Source organism: Sardina pilchardus, chromosome 1 (assembly GCF_963854185.1).
Source record: "Sardina pilchardus chromosome 1, fSarPil1.1, whole genome shotgun sequence".
Lineage (NCBI taxonomy): Eukaryota > Metazoa > Chordata > Actinopteri > Clupeiformes > Clupeidae > Sardina > Sardina pilchardus.
Window position 1 is genome coordinate 49533004 of NC_084994.1, and position 23956 is coordinate 49556959.

The 23956-nt window shown below is 40.5% G+C and overlaps 1 protein-coding gene across 1 annotated transcript; it reads right to left on the minus strand.

Annotated features, from left to right (window-relative positions):
- On the minus strand, positions 1 to 23157 carry LOC134094480 (uncharacterized). The gene is made up of 19 exons (XM_062548010.1): positions 23045 to 23157; positions 18771 to 18806; positions 17580 to 17921; positions 16896 to 17174; positions 12881 to 13225; positions 12065 to 12349; positions 9496 to 9843; positions 9112 to 9372; positions 8662 to 9009; positions 8239 to 8538; positions 7746 to 8096; positions 6036 to 6320; positions 4702 to 5049; positions 4327 to 4614; positions 2451 to 2789; positions 1804 to 2088; positions 1340 to 1588; positions 797 to 882; positions 1 to 522 (listed from the first exon to the last, which is right to left on the minus strand). The coding sequence occupies exons 1-18, from the start codon at positions 23073 to 23075 to the stop codon at positions 809 to 811; spliced, it is 4794 nt and encodes a 1597-aa protein (XP_062403994.1). The 5' UTR covers positions 23076 to 23157; the 3' UTR covers positions 1 to 522; positions 797 to 808.
- Positions 23158 to 23956: the final 799 nt, after the last annotated feature.

Sequence of the window (23956 nt, forward strand, 5' to 3'; positions counted from 1 at the left end):
TCAAATTCAATTTTTTATTATTATTATTTTACACATTGTAGAGAGGCAAAATGGTAATCAAAGCTAAATGTTTCTTATGCTAGATTCTTCAAAGTAGCCACCTTCTGCTTTGATGACAGTTTTGCAGTCTGCATTCTTATATGTTGACCAATTTTAGTCACAAGAATTACTTCAACAAGAAGTTAATATGTTGAGAACCATTTCTTTCATTTAATTCTTTTAGCAGTCTTCTATTTCAGAAAAAAAAACACATTTTTATTCAGAAAATAGCCGAATAAAAGAAACTGAACGAGTAACAGTAATCGATTGAGTAACAATAACCATAAACCATATAACAATAACAATATAACATATGAACATAAAGTCTCAAGAGAAAAGACAGGCATGTGAGAACTTGTTTTGGTGTCTTGTTTCTGAGAAATTGAGGTCAACTATGAAAAGGGAAAGTGGAAACTCCCCAGCCTTGTTACCGTGGTGCCAATCGACTGGTTATCATAGGGGTGCTGTTGAACAGAACACACACTATACCCCCCCCCCACACACACACACACACACACACACACACACACACACACACACACACACACACACACACACACACACACACACACACACACACACACACACAACATCCTTTTATGAGTACATGATAATGAACCACTGGCACTTGAACTTGAACCTTTGGAGAGCTTCTTAGATCACAAAGACTTTGTTTACAATGTGCACCCCTGAACTAAAACAAATATAATTTGAAGAGTAATGTTTTACAAAAGTACATATCAGAACCATTACCTACCAATTCAGAACATCACAGTATGTCTTTAGTTTTTTGGTACATTGTTTTCAGCGTTTTACGGGGTCCTCTGCGTTCATCACGTGCAGCTATGGGACAGAAACAATAATAAAAACTATTAGTTGACTTTAGTTTCGCCTCCACTGGCCATGAGCACTAACGGCACCTGTAGCTGTAGCGTTTTTGCATCACATTCATTATGACAGACCTAACGGTTATATTAAGATGTACACTATGTCCTATGCGCTGTCCTTACATGTTGCAACAAAATTGATCCAAATGCAATTTAGGGACTATATCCTGGACTCTTGTAACAACAATGAACTGAAATCATAAACATGCAAAAAATAAAACATGTATCTTGATCCAAAGGCCTTTCCCATGAACAGTAGCTTGGTTGCATTTACATTTGTTAGTTATGTACATATGAGAGATCAAACAATGTTTGAGTCAAATAAACAATGAGCACTGTCTCTAGACTGGAAGTTGCTCTGTGGGTTGTTTAAACCTGTCAAAGCCAAACACAACAAAAAATGTTTTCCCCACCTCTGACTGAGACCCAGCTTCCAGGTGACCTTCTTTTATGTTCGTCCTCACAAACATAGGACCCCTCGTCTTTCTTAGAGATGTTCGGTACGGTGATTGTTCCAGAGGTTTGGTTCGCCACATGTAATCCATCCTTATAGAATGTGGCACTGAGGTTTGATTTGACACTTTTTCGGCCCGAACAGCTGAGAGTTAATTGCTCTCCTTCTTTCAAGGGATGCACTGGACTTTCCAGTATCACATTTCCACCTGCACAAGTTAGGAAAATGAGTGTGCATCAGTACTGCATGTGTGAGAAGTGAACCACACATGAAACATAAAGGGGTCAGAAGTCTATTCAAATATTCATGCTTTGAGTATTTCCCGTTTACAGCTTGAAAAAACACCAACACAATCAGGAAAGGGAAGCCATTAAGTCTTTGACCCATAATCTGTTCTGAAGTTCTGATGGCCCCATCACTCACTGTGCACGGTTATGTTGACAGCATTACTGCGTTCCCCAGATTCAGACTGGCACCAGTACACCCCACTGGCTGACAGAGTTAAAGAGCTGATGTTACATGTGGATGGACCCAGCATCTGTGATTTCTTATCAAAGGGGCAGTCTGACAGCTCCTTTGACACAGTGAACCGTCTCACTGACCAGACCGCTGCAGCATCCGGTGCTTTGCAGGCCAGAGTGAGAGGCTCAGATACAAAATGCTGGGATCTGCTGGGAATGACATCAAGCCAGACAGAGGGAGAGGGACCTGGAAGAGTTGAGAAAACGGATCACACACAACATTTCAGCAATGTTGTTGTTAATTTATTTCCCTGACCAAATATCTCCCAATGACTGACCAGAAACTACTACTCATACATGGAGGAAACCATGTGCCATTTCCTATTTCTATGAAAAATTAAAATAGCCCCACATCACCACACACCTTTCACCATACCTAGATTGGCATGGTTTTATTTCCCATGGTTTTATTTTAATTAGCCTACTAGCCTGTTTGATGCTTATTGAACTCAATGCAAATCAAACTAACAGGTTAACTGAAATGGTATGTAAAAATAATGACCACAACTGTAAACACATATAACACACACTAGCCTCTCCATCACCTACCTGTTACTGTAAGGAGCTCAGGATGGCTGTACTCTGTGTAAGCGGCCAGCTCTTCTATCTCTGCTCTGCAGACGTAGAGGCCTGAGTGTTCTGGAGCAGAGGAGTTTAGAATGTAGGAGCCTCCAGCTCCTCTGCTGCTGTCTGACAAGAGCTCCACAGAGTATTTAGTCTCTCCAAATGGGCTCCTGACCAGAGGTAAGCCTTCACTGACTGGAACAGCTCTGTACCAGTGAAACCTCACGCCTGGAGAAGGGTTTCCAACTGAACAGCTGAAAGTCACTGGAGCTCCTTCAGTCACCCAGTGATTTGGACTGACTGAGATATATGAATATGATCTTTCTATGATGAGAAACAGTTTTATGAGTGTAAATTAACATCCAATGCTTATGCAATGGCAGCAAGCAAGTATCGAGTAGATTTTAGACTGTGTTTGTAGCTCTTAACAGACTCAAAATGTCATTACAAATGTTGTCCAACATGGACAGAATTCCTTACAAGACAGCACTTTGAGCGTATAACTCAGTGATTGTGCGGAAAAAGTATAAATTCAGTGTTTTAGACGTTACAGGAAACAACCAAGAGAAAGGTATGTGACTGCCTGCACAAACATTGGATGCATACTGTTTCTTCACAAAGAATGAGTGGCCTAGTGTTTTGCATTCCTGCGGTAGTTTTGGATCATTTAAAAAAGGGTCTAAAAACGTTTCTGTTCAATTCTTAGATTTATGGTTTGTATAATTACGGTAGGCTATTTGTTCAGTTTTATCGTTTTTTTAAAAACAATATTAATAAGAATGAAAACTCATTTGTGGATCCATCCATACTCAATCCTGCTCCAAAATGTAATAATTGAAATAATCAAATAAGAAATATTTAGAAGCGCTCTCAGTCTCATCTTTAAAAATGGCAAGAATCTCACATCTGCAATTAATAACAACAACAACAACAACAACAACAACAAAAAAACAGTAATGGCAGTGGTCAGAGATTGTGGGCATTTGGACCATTACAAAATAACAGCATTAATTAAAGTCATTAAATTAATCGTGTCCAAGAGAACACATGCACCCGAAGTAGAACAAACAAAGTTGATATAGGCCACCTTGCCACAACATAAAGGTTTCTGAATCAATTTCTGCAATTTGCACAAAAGTGTGACAACAAAAATGCAAATGTTTACTCAAAGAAAATCAAAGTAGCCTATGCAGTCAATCACCAATCAAGGAAAATAACCTCAATTCATGCATACGAGTCAGGCTATAGCTATTCACTGGATAATCCTGTCCCTAACCATCGGAGATATGAAGAGAAAACGCTTGGCAAATGTTCAAGGCAAATGTATGAAGTCGACCCCATTCTTCACAGGTTGCAAGGAAAGCTCTTCAAAATATGAAATGTTTGCAAGTCAGCAACAATCGTAGAACTAAAGCTATGTTTAGACGGAAACGATCTGAAGAGAAAATGTCATTGCGTTCACGCTTTTTTTTCTACTTTTTTTGAGCATTTTTTGGGGTAAATATGCGTGCATCCGGTGACGCAAGAGTAGTATTCACACCAGTCGGCTAGGTCGTAGTGTGAAGCACTGCCACACAACACCACCAATGAGAGCCACCGTGAGGAGACTTTGCATTTTTACTTGTTGCATGTCTTTTTTATCTAGAAACATAGGCCTACTTTGAAGTGTTCACAGTTCACAATATGCTCTGCAAATAAAGGCCTAGACTTCAGATGAACCAATGGTGTTGCACTGCATTGCTTCTAAGTGTCGCCAACAATATCGCCACTATCATAGTTTCTAAATTATGCAGACTTACAAAGAATATTTTGATAATTGAGTGATAATTTCAATCTTGTGGGACATGTTATGCAAATTTACCTGGTATGTGAACTGTTATGTTGACAGCATTACTGCGCTCTCCAGATGTAGACTGGCACCAGTACACACCGCTGTCAAATGTGTCTAAAGAGCTGATGTTGCATGTGGACTCGGCCCAAGTGCCCGATCTTGAGTTAAAAGGACAGTCTGAAAGCTCTTCAGAAGCATACCGCTTCACTGTCCACTCAGCTGCGTTCCCAAGCACCTTGCAGCTCAATGACAGAGACTGAGATGGAAGGAACTCAGTTCTGTTGGGACTGACACTTAGCCAACTAGAGGGTGAAGGAGCTGTGTTTGGGGTAAAGGTATTAGAAAAAGCACTTCTGGTGAACATCAACATACACAGATTAGAGGTTTTCACTTGCTTTCACTTACTTGTAACCCACATTAGACGAGGGCTGCTATACTCAGTGTGATAACCTCCTCTTTCTCCTTGGCACACATATATTCCAGAATGTTGTGGACCAACTGAGCTCAGCTTGTAGGACCCTGTAGATCCACTATCACTGTTTGTGAGGAGCTGCACAGAGAACTTCTTCGCATGACTATATCTGTCAGATTCAACAGTGATGCCTTCTCCAGGGGAAACAGCTCTGTACCAATAGATTTTCCAGTCTATGGATGACTGTAATGAATGAACCACACAAGTCATTGTCACTGAAGTTCCTTCCATAATCCAGTGGTTTGGATGGACTTGTAGAAATGTAATTGGTTTGGTTTGCACTGTAAAACAAAGGATTACTTTAGTAGGAAAACACATTGCCTTGACAGAAGATGAAAGATCATTAGATTAGAATGACCTTCAGAATCAATTGTCTGCATTACAGAGTGATGCAGTCTGTCAGTGAATGGATCTTAACAAACACCAAGCCAGACACAAAACTGGAACATAATCTGGATGTGTTGATAGTCTCAAGCTAAAAAGATACAGGGTTCTAGTGTCTGTGTCTGAATCCACGTTTGCTATTTTGACAGTGGGGTAAAATGGTCTGTGCAGGCACATGGCTCAAAAGGATTGTTATGTGTTTTTAAGTAATCGTGTATGTTTTGGGCATAACATCCATTGAACCAATGGAAGTGTTATCTGCCATTCCCTGTAAGAGCAAGGAGCCCAAAATCAAATGTGTTGATATTTTGACGAGGATGAGCACATTCTATCCACAATCTGCGTGCACACAAGATCGTGTACGACAGTCCGCTAAAGCTGGCGTTGTTAAAATACAGTATGTATGTGTGCAGGAGTTAAAGTGGGCCGGAACACAGTTCCTCTACCTCAGATAAAGGAATATGAAGATTCATGCATACCAACGATGTAGCACGTTTTGTTAAAAAAAAAAAAAGGAGAGTTTTTTTTGTTGTTTATTTTGTCTTGCTGGTCAGTGATAAGCGTTACGTTAACAGCAAGGTACTGGCTAGCATCCAGCTTGTCAATATTGACAGAGAAAAACTACTGTCCATGAATACTTCTTTCCTAATTGGAAACCATGTCGGCAATGTTAATGTCATACAGTCTGTCCTCAAAGGAAAACAGTGCAAATCAAGTACAGGTCACAGCATGTATGAGCGGAATCTAAGCTTTTCAGTGATTTTAGCGCCAAGTTTCTCTCATAAATGGTCTGTGAGAAATTGAACTTGCATGGAATTTAATAATATTTGAATTTGGCACAAACTTTGTTTAGGTTTAAATAAATAATAACAAAACAACTTACCATCTATCGATATATTGACACCATTGCTGTACTCCCCAGATTCAGACTGACACCAGTAAAGTCCACTATCTACAAGCCTTAAGGATTGTAGATGACATGGCCTCTGATCCCAAGTAACTGCTCCATGTTTGAAAGCACAGTGTGAAACTTTGTTGTAGATTGTGAACCGTCTCAAAGTCCAACCACTGGAATTGCCCTTCACCTCACAGGTCAGTGAGAGAGACTCAGATGGAAAGAAATGTGACCTGTTTGGATAGATACCCAGAGAAGCTGGAGGAGAAGGATCTGGAATGCAACAGAGAAACTATATCAATTCCAAATTGAACACACAAGACTTCGTTCTCAGAGAAAAAGAGGAAACTCATCCATGCTATCTCTCACTTGGACTGTATTAAAGTACATTTTATTTGAGTTGATTTGCATTTGATAAACGAGTACTCACCTTGAAATTAGAGGTATTTCCTGTTTTTTCATGATTTTGATGATAGGCTAGTTATCGAAAATTGATTTTCTTTAAAGGTAGTATTTTCTGATTACTAGTAGCCTACTAATAAGTAAACGAGATATCCATAATTTATTTACCTCCGCCAAGGAGGTATATGTTTTCATCGGGGACCAGCGTTTGTCTGTCTGTTTGTTTGTCTGTCTGTTTGTCTGTTTGTTAGCAATAACTCAAAAAGTAATGGATGGATTTCGATGAGATTTTCAGGGAAGGTCAGACATAACCCAAGGAAGAAACGATTACATTTTGGGACTGATCCGTAATTCTGTCGGGATTCCAGAGGCATTTATGTATTTAGCTTAGTGGTGTTCATGGTGGCATGGTATGGCCACGTGGTGGCAATCTGAATAGTTTCGGTTCAAATGTATGACAACCTAGGAAGAACAATACAGGCGGAGGTAGCTGCGCTCTCGGAGTGCTTTTCTAGTTCCCTCTGTAATATACTTTTCATCTCTTATGTCAACAACATGAAAATATATATTTTTAAACTGGCTTTATAAAATGTTCAGATTTGACCTTTTTGAGTTTATGCAAATACACATATTTAAGTCAAGTCATTTTATTTATATAGGGCATTAATGACATCATGCCTAATTTGCACACTCAAACATTAAATTACAGAAAACTTGTGATACATTTATTTTTCATATTGATCTGTAATCAACTGGTGAAGTTTCATAATGATATCTGCTTGTTAATATTTTTACCCTATTCACCTGTAGTATCTCCGCCTTAAATTCAAAATATTGGATAAGAAAGGCTTAATATACGAAATTGTCCAAGGGACACCAGGCGCCCTCCTACATTTTTAAAGAGGTACTCCTAGTCTACTAGATTCTGCAAAGAAAGAAAAACTTTTACTGACAAAACCAGGTTCACCTAAATTATGGCATTTGGCTGCCGGACTAATGCTGAAAGTGATCCCCAACGATAGGCTACCATTCTTCATGTCGTTATCATTATAGTTTATGTGTGAATGTCGTCATTCGGTTTACAATAATTTAAGTAAATGAGAAACTCTACACTTGAATCCAACCTTTCAGTCACATTAGATAAAGTCAAAATTATGACAGAGACACAAGCCCATAGCCTGACCAGCCAGACCCACTTCAATTAGATTTGCTGCCCCTAGGGGCGTCTAGATTTCTAGGCTAACAAGCCCACCTATCTGTACAAATACAGCATGTGCTACAAATAGGATATCTTACCTTTTACCCACAGTTGCCTAAGGTTGCTGTAAAGAGTGTATGAGTTTGAATTTAGTCTCTGTGCTCGGCACACATAGAACCCTGTGTGTTCAGGACCCACAGTGCTGAAGGTGTAGGATCCTCCAGCCTCTCTGCTGCTGTCTGAGAGGAGCTCAGTAGAGTTTTCTGATAATTTCAGCTCATGTGAAAAGAGGTGGGTATCCTCTGAAGGGAGAACTTCATCAATTGGAGCAATGACTCTGTAAAAGTGGAATCTCCAGCCAGATGAGGATCCTGACACCGCACACTTCAGAGTCACAGTATCTCCTTTAGTTGGCCAGGTGGGAGACACATCTAACATTGGATAAGGATCTACAAGCATTACAGTACACAGTGAGGTTATCAAGTTCAAATAAGAATGAATATATCAACTTTAGGGGAATTTTATAACGCGTTGATACAAAGCATGATGAATATGAATAAATTATTCTTCTATGCTTTTGTGGTAACTTACTATGCTTCACTGTTATCTTGATAGCATTACTATACTGTCCAGACTCAGACTGACACCAGTACACTCCACTGTCTGAAACATCAAGTGAGCTGATGTTACACGTGGACTGATCCCAAGTCACTGTGCTGTTAAAAGGACATCCTGAGAGAGATAATCCTGAGGGAGAATAATCGTTCACGTATCGCCTCAGACTCCAGCCACTGGCATTGCCCTGCGCCACACAGCTCAGTGAGAGGGACTCAGACTGAAAATACTGAGTTCTGTTGGAATTTACGATCAGAGCAGCTTTAGGGGAAGGATCTGGAGGAGTAAGAGACAGGACAGGGTTAAAGTCCACACATATTATCAAAGCATACGATACTAAAAAATACATTAAAGACATTTCAGTTGAGGCTCCATTATCTGGGTCTTTCCAACACCTACCTATAACCCAGAGAAGCTTAGGTCTACTGTATTCTGTGTGATAATCAGATTGTTCTCTCTCTCCTCTGCACACATAGACCCCTGAGTGTTCAGGGCCAACTGAGTTGAGGGTGTAGGAGCCTCCATCTCCACTGCTGTCTGGGAGGAGCTCCACAGAATATGTAGAGCTGCCCTGTTTGTCTGTAAAAGTGGGCAGCTCCTCTCTGTAAGGAACAATTTTGTACCAGAGGATTCTCCACCTCGTGTCAGAGGTTGAGGAGTACAGGCCCACACTGCAGCGCAAAGACACTGAATCTCCAGCAGTCAGCCAATCCTTTGGAGAGACATCTACATATGGATGTGGTCTATCTGTTAAAAGACATTCAATTTTAATGTAAAACCATTCAATTAAATAGGATTGAATTAATTTCAGAAAAAAAGAAAAGAAAAATATTGAACTGAATAACTTACTGTCTATTCTCATGTTAACAACATTACTAAACTCCCCTGATTCAGACTGACACCAGTAGTTTCCACTATGAGAGATATTGAGGGATTTGATGTTGAATGTACCCGGACTCTCAGTCTTCATTGAAACTTTATTATTGCTGTATTTTCTCAAGATCCAACCACTTGCACTGTCTGGCCCCTCACAGTTGAATGACACAGACTCATTTTCGTAGAACTGTGTCCTGTTGGGACTGAGGTTTAGGACACATGGAGGAGAAGGATCTGTAGTAGAGGATAACGTGTTAAAACAGCTCTTTTAAAACATATTGAAAGGCGTAGGTCAAAAAATTGGAATCAATTGGTAAACAATAAGATGCCACTGGTGTGAAAGACAAGTTGCGATACCTTTTACCCAAATCAGCATTGGGGCGCTGTACGTGTAGGAGGCAGGCTCTCCTCTCTCTGCTCGGCACACATAGAGACCTGAATGTTGGGGGGCAGCAGCGTTGAGGATGTAGTAGCTGTTAGCTTCTTTCCCGTCTGAGACGAGCTCCAGAGAGAATCTTGTATCACCGTTCCAGCGTGGCATCTCTGAAAGCTCATCTCTGACCGCAACAACCCTGTACCAGAGGAACCTCCAGTCTGCTGAAGACCCATCAACCATACAGCGCAACTTAAAAGAGTCTCCTTTCTCAAACTTTTTTCCGTCATTCATCCAGGTTCCAGATTCACTTCTTATATATACTCTAACATCTGTAGAAGATGAAAGCAAAAGTAGGCCTAAATGTCACAAATAATGACTGATCTCCTTCTCATTCTCCCGTATTGTTGTTTGTGTGTAAATCTCCTTGACTACAAGAGATGGACTAGTAGGCTGAGACAAGGATTTCTCAGTAAAGTTCAAATTAAGACAAACAAAAAAAATGACAAATCTCATGACATTACATTGAGTTCAATCATGTCTAGAAGAAATGGCCAAAATGTCATATTGATGTTAAAATGAGTTCAGCTGTGTTATGGCCATTTTGTTGTTTGTTGTCCTTGTCTTCTTACAGTTTTTAAGTACTTATTTTAAAGAGAGGAACAAATCAGCTAGGTAGGTCATTGTTTAGCAGTTTAGTAACTACAACTAGAAAAGCACTCAGAGAGCGCAGACCTCTGCCTGTATTATTCTTCCTAAAGCCTACCTTACATTGCCAGACTTTGCAAAGATTTGGAAAAGATTTTTGAAAGACTACAGTCTCAGACCCTCTCACATCTAAAGACAATTCATTGAGTTTTTAGTCACAGACTAGTCACAGGCCAGTCTCAGATTAGGATTTTGCAAAGACTGTGGTCACTATTTACAAGACTGCTGCTAGATTCCTTCAAATTATTTCCATCGTGCACTAGGCTATACGTCATCATCAACAGGAACTCACATGATAGGCTACTCATATCAAAGTAATTTTTTTCGCGTTTCTGCAGCATTGTTTGATAGTGTGACATCACTAACAGATATAGAGTTGTTCTGTCACGTAGAATAGCCGACTAATAAATTATAAGAAATGAAATAACAAATAATCATAGGCTACAGCTGTAGCCTATTTTGCCCCTTCCGTTTTCGTGTTCGTCGACCGAGGTCACTATTGGTTTTTAATGTTCACGTCACTATTTGCATGAGCCACGACTGAAAAGACTTACGATAATATCAAACATGTTTGATATTGTCGTAACGGCAAAACTAGAAAAAGACTGACTCCGACGGACTTAAAACCGCTAAGATTGGCACCTTACACTGAACGATTTAAGCCTACCTTACATTGCCAGACTTTGCAAAGATTTGGAAAAGATTTTTGAAAGACTACAGTCTCAGACCCTCTCACATCTAAAGACAATTCATTGAGTTTTTAGTCACAGACTAGTCACAGGCCAGTCTCAGATTAGGATTTTGCAAAGACTGTGGTCACTATTTACAAGACTGCTGCTAGATTCCTTCAAATTATTTCCATCGTGCACTAGGCTATACGTCATCATCAACAGGAACTCACATGATAGGCTACTCATATCAAAGTAATTTTTTTCGCGTTTCTGCAGCATTGTTTGATAGTGTGACATCACTAACAGATATAGAGTTGTTCTGTCACGTAGAATAGCCGACTAATAAATTATAAGAAATGAAATAACAAATAATCATAGGCTACAGCTGTAGCCTATTTTGCCCCTTCCGTTTTCGTGTTCGTCGACCGAGGTCACTATTGGTTTTTAATGTTCACGTCACTATTTGCATGAGCCACGACTGAAAAGACTTACGATAATATCAAACATGTTTGATATTGTCGTAACGGCAAAACTAGAAAAAGACTGACTCCGACGGACTTAAAACCGCTAAGATTGGCACCTTACACTAAACGATTTAGATGACGGGAGCGCGCCGAGATTCTAGTACAACTGGCAAGATTTCCGCCCGATTTTGGAAAAGTAGTCGGCGACTGTTAAAACAGACCAAAATCGTGCAATGTAAGCCAGCCTTTAGATGACGGGAGCGCGCCGAGATTCTAGTACAACTGGCAAGATTTCCGCCCGATTTTGGAAAAGTAGTCGGCGACTGTTAAAACAGACCAAAATCGTGCAATGTAAGCCAGCCTTAAGTTGTCATACATTTGAACCTAAACTATTCAGATCGCCACCACGTGGCCATACCATGACAACAGCCCTAAGCGAAACACATAAACGGCTCTGGAATCCGAACGGAATTACGGATCACTCCCAAAATGTAATCGTGTCTTCCTTGGGTCATGTCTGATATTCGCTGAAAATTTAATCGAAATCCATCCATTGCTTTTTGAGTTATCTTGCTAACAAACAGACAAACAGACAGACAAACAGACAGACAGACAGACAAACAAACACCGGCCCCCGATGAAAACATAATCTCCCTGGCGGAGGTAACTAGTCACTATACCAAAGTCCTATACATAGGACACTGACTTACCATGAACCCTTATAAAGACAACGTCACTGAATTCTCCAGACTCAGACTGGCACCAGTACGCTCCACTGTCATACTGAGACAGAGCACCGATGTGGCATGAGCTGTTCTCCCAGGACGATGCTCCTCTACTGAAAGGACACTGGGAGATCTCCATGTGATCCGTGATCCGATGGAGAGTCCAACCACTTCCATTTCCCCCACAGCTAAGAGACAGAGATTCTGACACAAAATAATCTGTCCTGTTGGGATTGATGCTCAAATGGCTTGGAGAATTAGGATCTGGATCTTATTGGACAGAAGAGAAACACAATCAGTGTTCTACATTAGTATGGTGTGTATAGACAGTATGTTATGGTTATGGTTGCTTAGCAGACGCCTTTGTCCAAATGTTCATTGAACTCAATGCAGATCAAACAGGCTAGGCTAACTGGAAAATACACCATGCCAATCTCTAGAGGGTATGTGATGATGTGGGGCCAAGGGAGCTTTATCAGGATAGCTGGCTTTAAAAATAAAAACATATAAAAGATCCTCCTGCTCCTATGGGAATTTAACATAGGGGTCCAATACTTATGCCCCCTGTATTTAAGGAAGAACATTATTTATTTATTTATTTATTTACGATACATCCTTCAATCACAAAGAAAATTGGTGTCCTTAGCAGTTGGATTTTTACTCATTTTGTGAATTAAGCCATTAAGATAAATTCTCAAAAGATGATTTTATATTCCTCTTTTTAGTCAACTTTAGCATGTGGTCAAATACTTATTCTCTCCACTGTATGTAAACAATTGAGATAATTCTGAAGTCACCCACCATTGAACCAAAGAAACATGTGGTTGCTGTAGCCTGTATAATAGACCGGCTCTTCTTTCTTTGCTCTGCATACATAGACTCCTCTTTGCTCAGAGCCAGTTAAGTTGAGACTGTAGGAGCCTCCGGCTCCTCTGCTGCTGTCTGACAGGAGCTCCAGGGAATATGCAGATCTTCCAGCCCAGTGTGAGTCAGCAGGTAAGTCATCTCTGAAAGGAACAACTCTGTACCAGAGGAACTGCCACTGTGGGGAGCGGTCACCAATGTCACATTCAAGGGTCACAGAAGATCCTTTGAGGAGACACTGATTTCCTGTGTCTTTGAAAAGTTTGGGCTGAATTATATGTCCTGGTGAATTGAAAACATCAAATAAAAAAGATCAAATGCATGAAAGAAGATTAGACCAACAATCTGAAAGATGAATTGAAATGTACAATCCTAATTCCAAAAACATGCGGCAAGACAACAGCATTTGTTGCCACAGAAAAATTCTATGAATCTGATGCAGCAACATGCCCCTTGGGGACATTAAAGATAATCTAATCTAATCTAATCTAACATGTTAAAACATTTGGGACAGTAGACAGGTATGAGCTAAAACAGGCCCATCGTAGCACCTGGACTCATATACTATGGAGCCATGTTGTTATACAAGTGCAAATAACTATTGTCTTCCTGTAGTATTCAAGGCCTTCCCTGAGAAATGTGCCTTTCTAGATGTGCAAGCTCCATGACCTTCCACATCTCCAGTAGCTTATCTTGATCCTTATTATCTTGAGCAAACCCTTGATGAGGGCACCCACCAACCACTACCAGAAAATTCTTTGGTCATTCCTCTTCGCTGCTGCAGCCGTTTAATCAGACAAATCACAAGCCCTTGATGCGGGCACCCTCAGATGCCAGCAAACTCTTCAGTCAATTATCTTTGTTGCTGTGGCTACAATCAGCAACATATACAAACAAAATGCAAACCTTTAATGATGGCACCCACAAATACCTACAAGTTCTTGAGTCATTCCTGTTAGTTGCTGTGGCCATTAATGATCCAATCAGCAACATACCTCACTTACGTACATGCACAATATCAGGCATCTCAGAGTCAATTCAGGTTACAACATGACCCCCAGTAGTTTGTGAGTGTCTCAGCCATAGCCATTGGCTTGCTTTTGCAGCCTCCGATAGCTGTTACAGCTCCTTTCATTGACGGTCCTCAAAAACCAAAATCTAGCAGAAGTTATGTGGCTGACTTTCCTATACACAGCCTCTTGCACCTATGTCCACTGGTCTTGTGAGGGCTTGGCAGTCACACTCTCTTACCTCTGCTACCAGTTTTTCCTTTCAAAGGCTTCCTCAATCACATCTTAAGGGAACAGTTAGTTTGATAAAGTAAATGTGCTCACTCCTCTCCTCTTACAAACCATATCTGACCATATCTGCAAAGCGAAACCAGTCGTTTCAGTAAAATTTACAAAATTAAGTTATTGTGCTCACGTGAGCGGCCATAAACTAAACTTTCCAACGATATGTATATCGTGGGTATTACACAAACTATCGCTAAGATAACCGCATCCAAAGTTGACAAGGTTCTCCTGTCACGATATGCCAGAAGAGGAGAAATCACCTTTTTAAGCAACGTGGACAACAGGAATGACTGCACATCTGTTGAATCTTTGCCGGGTTTAACAGTCAAGACGTATGTTTTTCTGTGAAATTAGTTCACGATATGAAACTGTAGACCGTATACTGTCGAATTATGCGAAAACGTGAAATTCAACATTTTAACCCAGAAGTTTGTTTATTGTGGATTTTCTCAAAATAACGCTGTGCACAAAGCGACTGATTTCGCATATCTGGTCTCGAAATAGTCACAACAATATACTGTGGAACTTGCAGTTGACTTCCAACATGCACCAGGAGTTTCCAAGCCTGCACCTAAATTCTTGGATTGCTTGTATTTGCCCAATGGCCACTTTTCTGACCCTCACACACAAACACAATTCTACAGTGAAAGGCTAGCATCCATGGCCCACAGCTCTCTCCAGCTGATTTTCCTCTTCTGAACACCACACCAGTCTCTTGTTCTGCTTGAGACACTGCTGTTGAATGTTGTACTTTGCTCTTCTTGTTTGCAAACAAAGCTGGCCACCATCAGTCTCTTCTCCTGTGCTGTGATCTCACCCCATACTTTCCAACTTGTGCCAAGACTAACTCCACCCTTCAAGTGAAGAGTTTCGATGCAAAAACCTCTGAACGCCACCTCCATGTAAAATGAGATAAAAATGGTGAGTATGATATAGTATACGTTAATCAAATAAATTAGCTTCAAAACCCTGAAACATTTGTAGGCAAAACCCTATAGGAGCCTGATGAAAAATTACCATTTAAAATGCGGGGCAGCCGTGGCCTACTGGTTAGGGCTTCGGGCTTGTAACCGGAGGGTTGCCGGCCCTTGAGCAAGGCACCTAACCCCTCACTACTCGCCGAGCGCCACTGGTTGGGCAGGCAGCTCACTGTGTGTTTACTGTGTGCTGAGTGTGTTCACTAATTCGGTTAAATTGGGTTAAATGCAGAGGACGAATTTCCTCACGGGATCAAAAAAGGATATATACTTATTTATAGGGTTTTGCATCTGAACTCTTCAATTCTGCACCTGACCAACTATATCCCGATGTTGCAGTGCACCTTGAGCAAGCTTCACTCCTTCATACTGCAGTTTCTCACCTCCAACAACCAGTTTTGATGCCCATTGCCATGGTGAAAATCAATGGTGAAATGGTACATCCATCCATGATGGCAACCTCCAAATGTTGCAAGGACGTGGCCTTCTCGCTATGAAAATGTTCTAACCAAAGTTGACATTTTCTGAGGAACCTGAAAGTAGCTGAATGCCTTCCACAACAGACTGTAAGGCACAGATCCAAAAAGACCACCCAAATGTCTCTGCCCTCTGTCTTCATAACTTAATAACGCAATAAATCATTCTCAGTGTCTATTGATCAGTAGTCCTCATCCTCTGATTCTATGTCCTGTGGGGTCCCCCAGGGGTCCATATTAGGTCCAGTCCTCTTCTGCTTATACTTCTTCTAGGCAACAACAAAAAAATGTAACATCTCCTTTCACTTCTATGCATTGCAGATGACTATCGATTATTCCCTAACAGAAGCAGTATGTGTTTCCTGTGTACGTGTGAGTGACGTCGACGCAGCGGTAGTAGCACAGAGTAGAAGTCATCAGGCAAACATTCTTTAAATAAACTCCTAGTGTACCTACAAACTTTCCAATGCCTCATTTTATGAGTACAGACCCTATTTGCACTATTGTAGAAGTTTGGTACCATTCCGGGCATTATTAGTGAGGTAATTTACAAGATACACCATTGGTTCCATTAGTGCCTGCACTAAGCCATTTGGCTGACAGCACCAACTCGACCAATGTTTGACCAATGGGAGAAAAGCTTTTGGAGGGGTGTGTGGCTCAAGGTCATGATGCAAAGGACCCTAGGGTGAAATTACTCTGAACCATCCCTTTAAGGATAGGAACTGTCAGTTTTAGAATGAGCTTTTTTTGTCACCATGGTACATTAGCCAAACTTCTAGCCAGTTCTAAAGTAGATTTGCTCCTGGGATCCCCCTACAGTTAAGAAGCTCAATAGTAAACAAACTAAATATGTGCCTTTTGCAACAAAGTATGAACATAACTCCGATACCATAAAGAGTGGCAGCGTTCCTACCCGGACACTAAACTTCCTATGGCTATTTTACAAGCTATAAGACCTGCTCAGAGTGCGACAAAATGCACTTTGCCCTATTAAGAATTTATGTCCCATAAAAATTATTTTGGACACGTTATTTTAAGGCAATAAAAAAACTCTTTAGGGTGCCTTCAATGTGTCCAATCCACCAAATGATGAATGATAATGAAATTGGATTTTAGAAATAAACTGTAAGGTGATATTTAGATTTCAAAGTTTGTGAAGTCATTATACAAGAGAGATGTAGACATTTGGTCACTGACTTACCATGAACCTTTATGTAGACACCATAATTGAATTCTCCAGACTCAGTTTGGCACCAGTACACACCACTGTCATACTGAGACAGAGCACCGATGTGGCATGTGTTGTTTTCCCAAGACGATGCTCCTCTAGTGAAAGGACACTGGGAGAACTCCAAGTGATCTGTGATCCGATGGAGAGTCCAACCAGTTCCATTTCCCCCACAGCTAAGAGACAGAGACTCAGACTCAATGAAACTGGTGCTGTTGGGATTGATGCTCAGACAGCCTGGAGATTCAGGATCTGAATGGGAAGAAAACAAAAACAGATCTCTTCATTCACAAAAACAGATCTCTTCATTCAAATTAAACAAATTAAAGGCAATCTCTTCAGTTTTGGAATGTTTCCAGTAAGTTAAAAGTGTATTAGATGACGTTAAAGCTAGAGTGGATACACTGATTTAAATGAATGAGTATGAATGGCAGCATTAAAATGGATAATGGAGTCCAGTTCACAGAGTTGAGAGGTAAGTGAATTCTAGAGTTTGGTGCAATACTGTAGGAGAAGGCCCCAACACTGCAGTGTTTCCAGTAGACATTTAGAATTATTCATACAGTATTTATGTATAACCTGGTGCTTTAAAATGAATGTGGTACTATTATAAGTATAAGCCACTTTCAGATTTGAGATAAGTCTAAAGTCACCCACCATTGAACCAAAGAAACACGTGGTTGCTGTAGCCTGTATAATAGACCGGTTCCTCTTTCTTTGCTCTGCATATAAAGTAACCTCTTTGCTCAGAGCCAGTTAAGTTGAGACTGTAGGAGCCTCCAGCGCCTATACTGTCTGACAGGAGCTCCAGGGAATATGCAGATCTGCCAGAAGGGTGTGTGAGAGTAGGTAAGCCGTGTCTGAGGGGCACCACTCTATACCAGAGAAACAGCCAATCTGGAGAAGAGTCACCAATGTCACATGTAAACGTCACTGATGTTCCTTTGGACAGACACTGGTTCCCCTTGTCACGAGTGAGTTCGGGCACATTTCCACTTTCTGGTGAATAGAAAAAAAATAATGATACATTTATATCTGGGTTCATATTCAAGACAATCTCAAAGCAATGATCCTCAAGTAAGTTACATTAAAAGAGAAAGAGAAATCCGGCCAATTTGAACATGGATCTTGTTCGCTAGGTGTTGCCGAGTATGGTCGATAGGAAAAAACACAACCAAAATCATTGCTACTGAATTGCAGCTAATGTCCACTTCTCCCAGTGAGCTGCTAGGTCTGGGGGCATCATCTAAACTTGTCTCATAACAAACTCAAAATGTCATTAGAAAGGTCTGTGGAACATAATCAGGGTCGTTGTTATTGTGACTCAACATTGCTTTGTCACATAAGGGCCCTCATGTTGCACAGAACTTTTAATGACACATTGACGCTGTTAAGAGGCAAAAAGGCACGGTTAGATGATGCTCCCAGACTTAACATTGTAGCTAACTGGGAGCACTGGCCATTAGCTGCCGCTACTTCACTTCGGCAGCACCGATTCTGGTCATTTTTTTCCTGTCGAGAGAACTCGGCAATCATACAGTACTGTATTTGAAACTCAACCGTACCTGTCCCTGGAGAGGCCCAGAACTATTTTAAGAGGGGTTCTGAGGACGACATAAAATTATGTTGTCTATTTTAGTCAAAGCTAACACTAGAAAATGTTGGATGGAAGCTGAGGGGCTCGTGCATCAGCCCATGTATGGCACGGAATATGGCCAGATAAACTGAGATCTGACTATCTGACTCACAACTTGAGTCAGAAGTCAGAATGATCGTATTTACAACATCTTTGAAACATCAATGATACAGGTATGAAACTGTCTATATTCATCAACGGTAAGCAATTACCATGGCAGTGTCCACAGTCTATGAGAGACAAGAAACCTGAAACACAAACACATTACAGAGACACATTATGGACAGTGTACAAACACATCAAGTTTTGATGATCAGTCAGACACATCAGTTAAATAGCTGCTCTGATTTGATAACTACACTGTTTATATCTGGCTTGCAGGAAAACAAGAGATCACTCCCTGATTTCGGTGCTTTTTTATTAACAAAAGCGCATCTTACAAAAAATGTGTTAGGCTACTGTATGTGATATCATTCTGATATAGGGGAATATTACTGAAATGTGATTGGGGTTTTATTGTCAACAGCAAAGACACTTATTAGGCCACTGTATTAAATCAGCCTGTTACACCTATTATACTGAAGATTTCAGGCCAATTAACTGCTCTGTTTGCCCTTGAGTGTATTTGTACATTACAGCAGATGAACATGAGATAGGCTAGTATTGCACTATGCTGGATTTTTTCTGGGCAGATTTAATTTCACTTCCTTCTTTTCACTTCCTTCTTTTCACTTCCACTCTCATATCACGCCAGCTTAAAGCTTTAGGGGACTGCTCACAGGTGAGTTTTTCAGGTTCCCAAATTGGTAGGCAAAAATGTCTGCTCGGAAGGTGCTAACTTTAAAAATTTAGAGCAGAAAATTGTTACAATAGCTTCAAGATTTAGAAATACTAAATAAAACAGGCATTCCTAAGCTTTCCATGAAATCACACTTGTCCTTATGCGTCAATGGAACAAGTGTAAAAAGCTTGCCTACCACAACCTGACCTGAGAAAAACATTATGCAGAAGTAAAGTCATATTCAACCTCAGGCATTAGATCTTCAGTGTTACTGTTTGGAACTACCTGCTGAACCATGTTTGAGAACAGGGGCCAGTTGCACATAATACGTTTTTTTCCCTAAAGTATTACCCTTAAGGCTTCATTTCTCCTTAGGTAAGGGATTTTTTTTAATGGTGCATGATGCATAGAATAGCTTAAATGGTTTCCTTAGTGAAGGAAAAACATTAAGAGATTTTTTGAAAATTCCAGATTGTTTGCGTTTGGGTGAAATACTGAAGGACTGTATATTACTGCGCTGTGTCGAAGTGCTCCCAAGTGTTATTCCGCCACACAATATTGTTATCCCTCTTTCCTTCTGTAAGTGTAACTGTATTTTAATAGGGAAACATGAAGGTGTTTGGTCGCTTCTAACTTCATCTCTGTTTTGATCCTGAATGAAGTGGGCTATCAGTGAGTACACACATTGAAACGTGAGAGGTAGGCTATGTATCAACTCGTGTTAGTTAAGGGAATAACGTAGTTTAATATGAAAAAACCGGTGAAGTGTTCCTGACAAATCCTGTTGCTATCCCGTCTGATGTACAAGATATTCACAGCACTGTAACTTATGAAAAAAATTAAAACACCTGCATTTAAAGGTGGGGTAGGAGATGTTTGGAGCATGCTCTCTGGAGCATTTTTTTACATATTGCTTGAAATACTCTTCACACACCCATTGCAACCAATTAATGAACAGTTTTGACACAAAAATTAAAAGTTTTAGTGGCCAGAGGAAAAACACTATCCAATCATACTGAACGGACTGTTAACGATGATTGGATTCTGATGTACTGTATCTATCAAACTGCAATCTGCTCCTCCCTCCCGCTCGTGAACAAGCATTGCACATTCCTGTACTCTTTTTGACCTGTGTATTTTGAAAATGCAGCTTTGCTGGAATTGTTTTCCAGGATCTTCTACCCTACCTTTTATAAAACAAGAAAAACTGGTTCTTGAAGTTAAAATGTGGGATGTGCTCAAGGCTGCCCTGCCACACAGCCTTTCACTGCTAAATAGATCCATAGACATTGGAGTGTATAGACCAGCCAAAAATGAATCTATCCAACCCAATCATATTAGCAAAGGGATAGGCAGAATCTCCATGGTCACTTCAGACAGACAATAAGGAGGACATGCTGTTTGCGAGAGGCTTCCAGGTCATCACAGACTCTTACATTATGACCTAACCAGACTCATTTTGATGTCTCTTATAACACCAGAAATTGACACCAGCACCAAGCAAACATGATTTACAGGAGCTTTCTGGCAGCTTACACTGACTGACTGTCACTGACTCCAGTAAAAACTGGATCTTTGTACAAGATATATGTGACCATTCAAAGCGAAATCAGTCGTTTTGCGCACAATGTTATTTTGAGAAAATAAACAATAACAAACTTCCGGGTTAAAATGTTGAATTTCACATTTTCGCATAATTCGACTGTATACAGTCTACAGTTTCATATTGTGAACGCATTACACGGAAAAACATAGGTTTTGACTGTTAAACCCGGCGAAGATTCAACACATTTGCTGTCATTCCCGTTGTGCACGCGCCGCTTAAAAAGGTGATTTCTCCTCTTCTGGCATATCGTGACAGGAGAACCATGTCAACTTGGGATGCGATTATCTTAGCAATAGTTTGTGTAATACCCTCGATATACATATAGTTGGAAAGCTTAGTTTATGGCCGTTCACGTGAGCACAATAACTTAATTTAGTAAATTTTACCGAAACGACTGGTTCCGCTTTACAGGGTCCCATATAAGCAAGAAAGAATATACAGTAATAGAAATCTTTGAAGAGAGAGAGAAGGAGAGTGCTGCGCTGGGTCAATATAAAGATTAAAATCGGGTGCTCTTCGGAATGGACATAAATAGAATTGAAAAAACTGCGACTGTCCTGTATGAAGTTACTTGGTGCTGTGTTTGTAAGGCAGTCAATAGTCCGAGGCACACCAATGTAGTGAAAAAAGTAAAAAATCCTTTATTGCATTGGATAAAAAGCCTACACGTTTCGACTCTACTGAGTTTCCTCAGGGCAATCCAAAGTGCAATAAGACCAACTGAGGCTGATTTGACATGGAACTACACTCTCATCTGGGGTAATAATCAAGGCAACTTGCGAACCATGGGCGCAGTGATATCACGCAGCTGAAAAAAATAGTCCCCATAGACAAGCAGTAGTAGTGCCAGTAGTGTGCAAGTTGCCTTGATTAGGCCTATTAAGCCAGATGAGAGTAGTTCCATGTCAAATCAGCCTAGAAAAACGCCAGGTTTCATTTGGTCTTATGGCACTTTCTAACTTGAGAAGAGACACGTTTAAATGGGAAAATTACCGGAAATCTTAGTCACTTTCAAATATGATGCTAGCAGGCGAGATGCTACTGGTCTAATCCGTTTCAATGATCTATGCTAGGCTGAAGCTAAAAGTTGTAGGCCTACCGCCAGACTCACAGAATAGCTGAATGAACGGGAAAAAGGTAAATATCAATTGTTTTGCTCGAGGGGAGGTGGACAATGACCTTATTTCCAAAAATGGCGGAATATCCCTTTAAGTAGCCAATATTTAAAGGGTCACTGTACCCTAAAATAGTTTTTTTGAGCTGTTGATTGATTGAAAATACTTAGCCTAAGTGGTGAACTGTACTATTACCAGGGTTAATATTGACAAAAATCGTGTTTCTCGACAAAAGTAACATTTCGTCTGATTTTGTATTGGAAATATTGCTCTCTCGCGCATACTACCGTTTGAAAACATGCCATGGCATGTTGGTCCAAAATACTATTGGAATGCTGACGTTGTCCTGCACTTCTAGTCCGACACTACGTCACCGGGTCGTAACAAATTAGGACTGAAACGCCCCAACACCTGCTGCCCTGATTAGCCTACCTGTGATAAGCCATGTCTGCAGCACTCATTCCCAGATTGACACGAAATCACCATGGTTGATTAGTTGCAGCAGTGCTGCACTCTCTCTCCAAATTTCAGAACGTCTCGCCCATTTTCAAAGCCGTTTTCAGAAATGTGAAGTGGGTGGAGTTATGGGGTGAAGTGACTCTTTAAATAGCCTGCAACAGCCTACGTTTGGATTGCGGCTGTTTAAAAAAAAAAAAAAAAAAAAAAAAAACACATTGCTGCAAATCCCAGCATTTGAAACGTCAGGTGAGGGGAAATCGAAAGTAGGCTAACCTAATTTTGATGCCGCTCAAGTGAATTCCTTCATAGCTGAAGTCTTTTACAACCACTTTTTCTGTTTTCCCATTAATATCCAAAACTTATAGGCAAAAGTTATCACGCAATGTCACTTCTGCATTTAATGGATATTAGGCTGTCAAATTATTTAGACACGCTTGCGATTTACATGCTAGCCACATCATCCCACTCCTCACATGTAATATTTCGCATTCTTTATTTTGAAACCCTTTTCGTGAGTCTACTCACAGATCAGAGCAACTACAGGTGAATGTTCCATCCTCCTCTTCCTTGAACTCCATGCGCACAAAGCCTAAGTTTATTCTATCTCCACTTCCTATAAGAGAGATCCGATTCTGTCACACACACATACTGCGTTTGTGGGCGTTTTTGGGAGATAACCAGGTACAGTAGGCTACGCATGCTGTTTTGAGACACAAACAAACGCATCACCATTGAGAACATATTATAGCCTAAAGAGCTGGTTCAAGGAAGGGCTAGAGTTTTTCCATTGTCTATCCAAAGTAAAGTGCCTGTTTCGAAGTTAACTGTGATGGTCGAATAATCAACCAAAAATCCGATAGCCTATTGTGTGCACCTCCAGTGGCCTGCATGACGCAAATTTGTCTGAAAGAGTCACCTCTCAATAGCGTCCACAAATGTGCCGAAAGTATCAATCAAGCAAGTAGCCTAGTAGCCTACTTGCTATAAGCCTGCATGCAATTCGTGAAGACAACCCTCAGAAAAATGTGGATCATTCAACAAAGTCGCTGACTTACCTTAACATTGAGATATTCTGCCTCCTTGTGTCAAGAATGAGGGACATTAGGCTACAGAAACAACGAGTGTGAGTCACAGATGTTCATATATGACCATAGCCTACTTGAAATCTTTCAGAAGCCTTTGTGGGCCCATCATGTCATGTCAATAATGCACTTGATAGCTAAGGCTATCTGTCCTTATAGAATGTGGCACTGCAGGTTTGATTTGACACTTTTTTGGCCTAAACAGCGGAGTGTTAATTGCTTCTTCAAGGAATGCACTGGACTTTCCAGTAGGCCTATCACACTGCCACCTGCACAAGTTAAGAAAATTAGTGTGCACCAGGCCTTGGTTCTGATTAAGAACCACACATTAAACATTAACTCAATTTATTTTTTT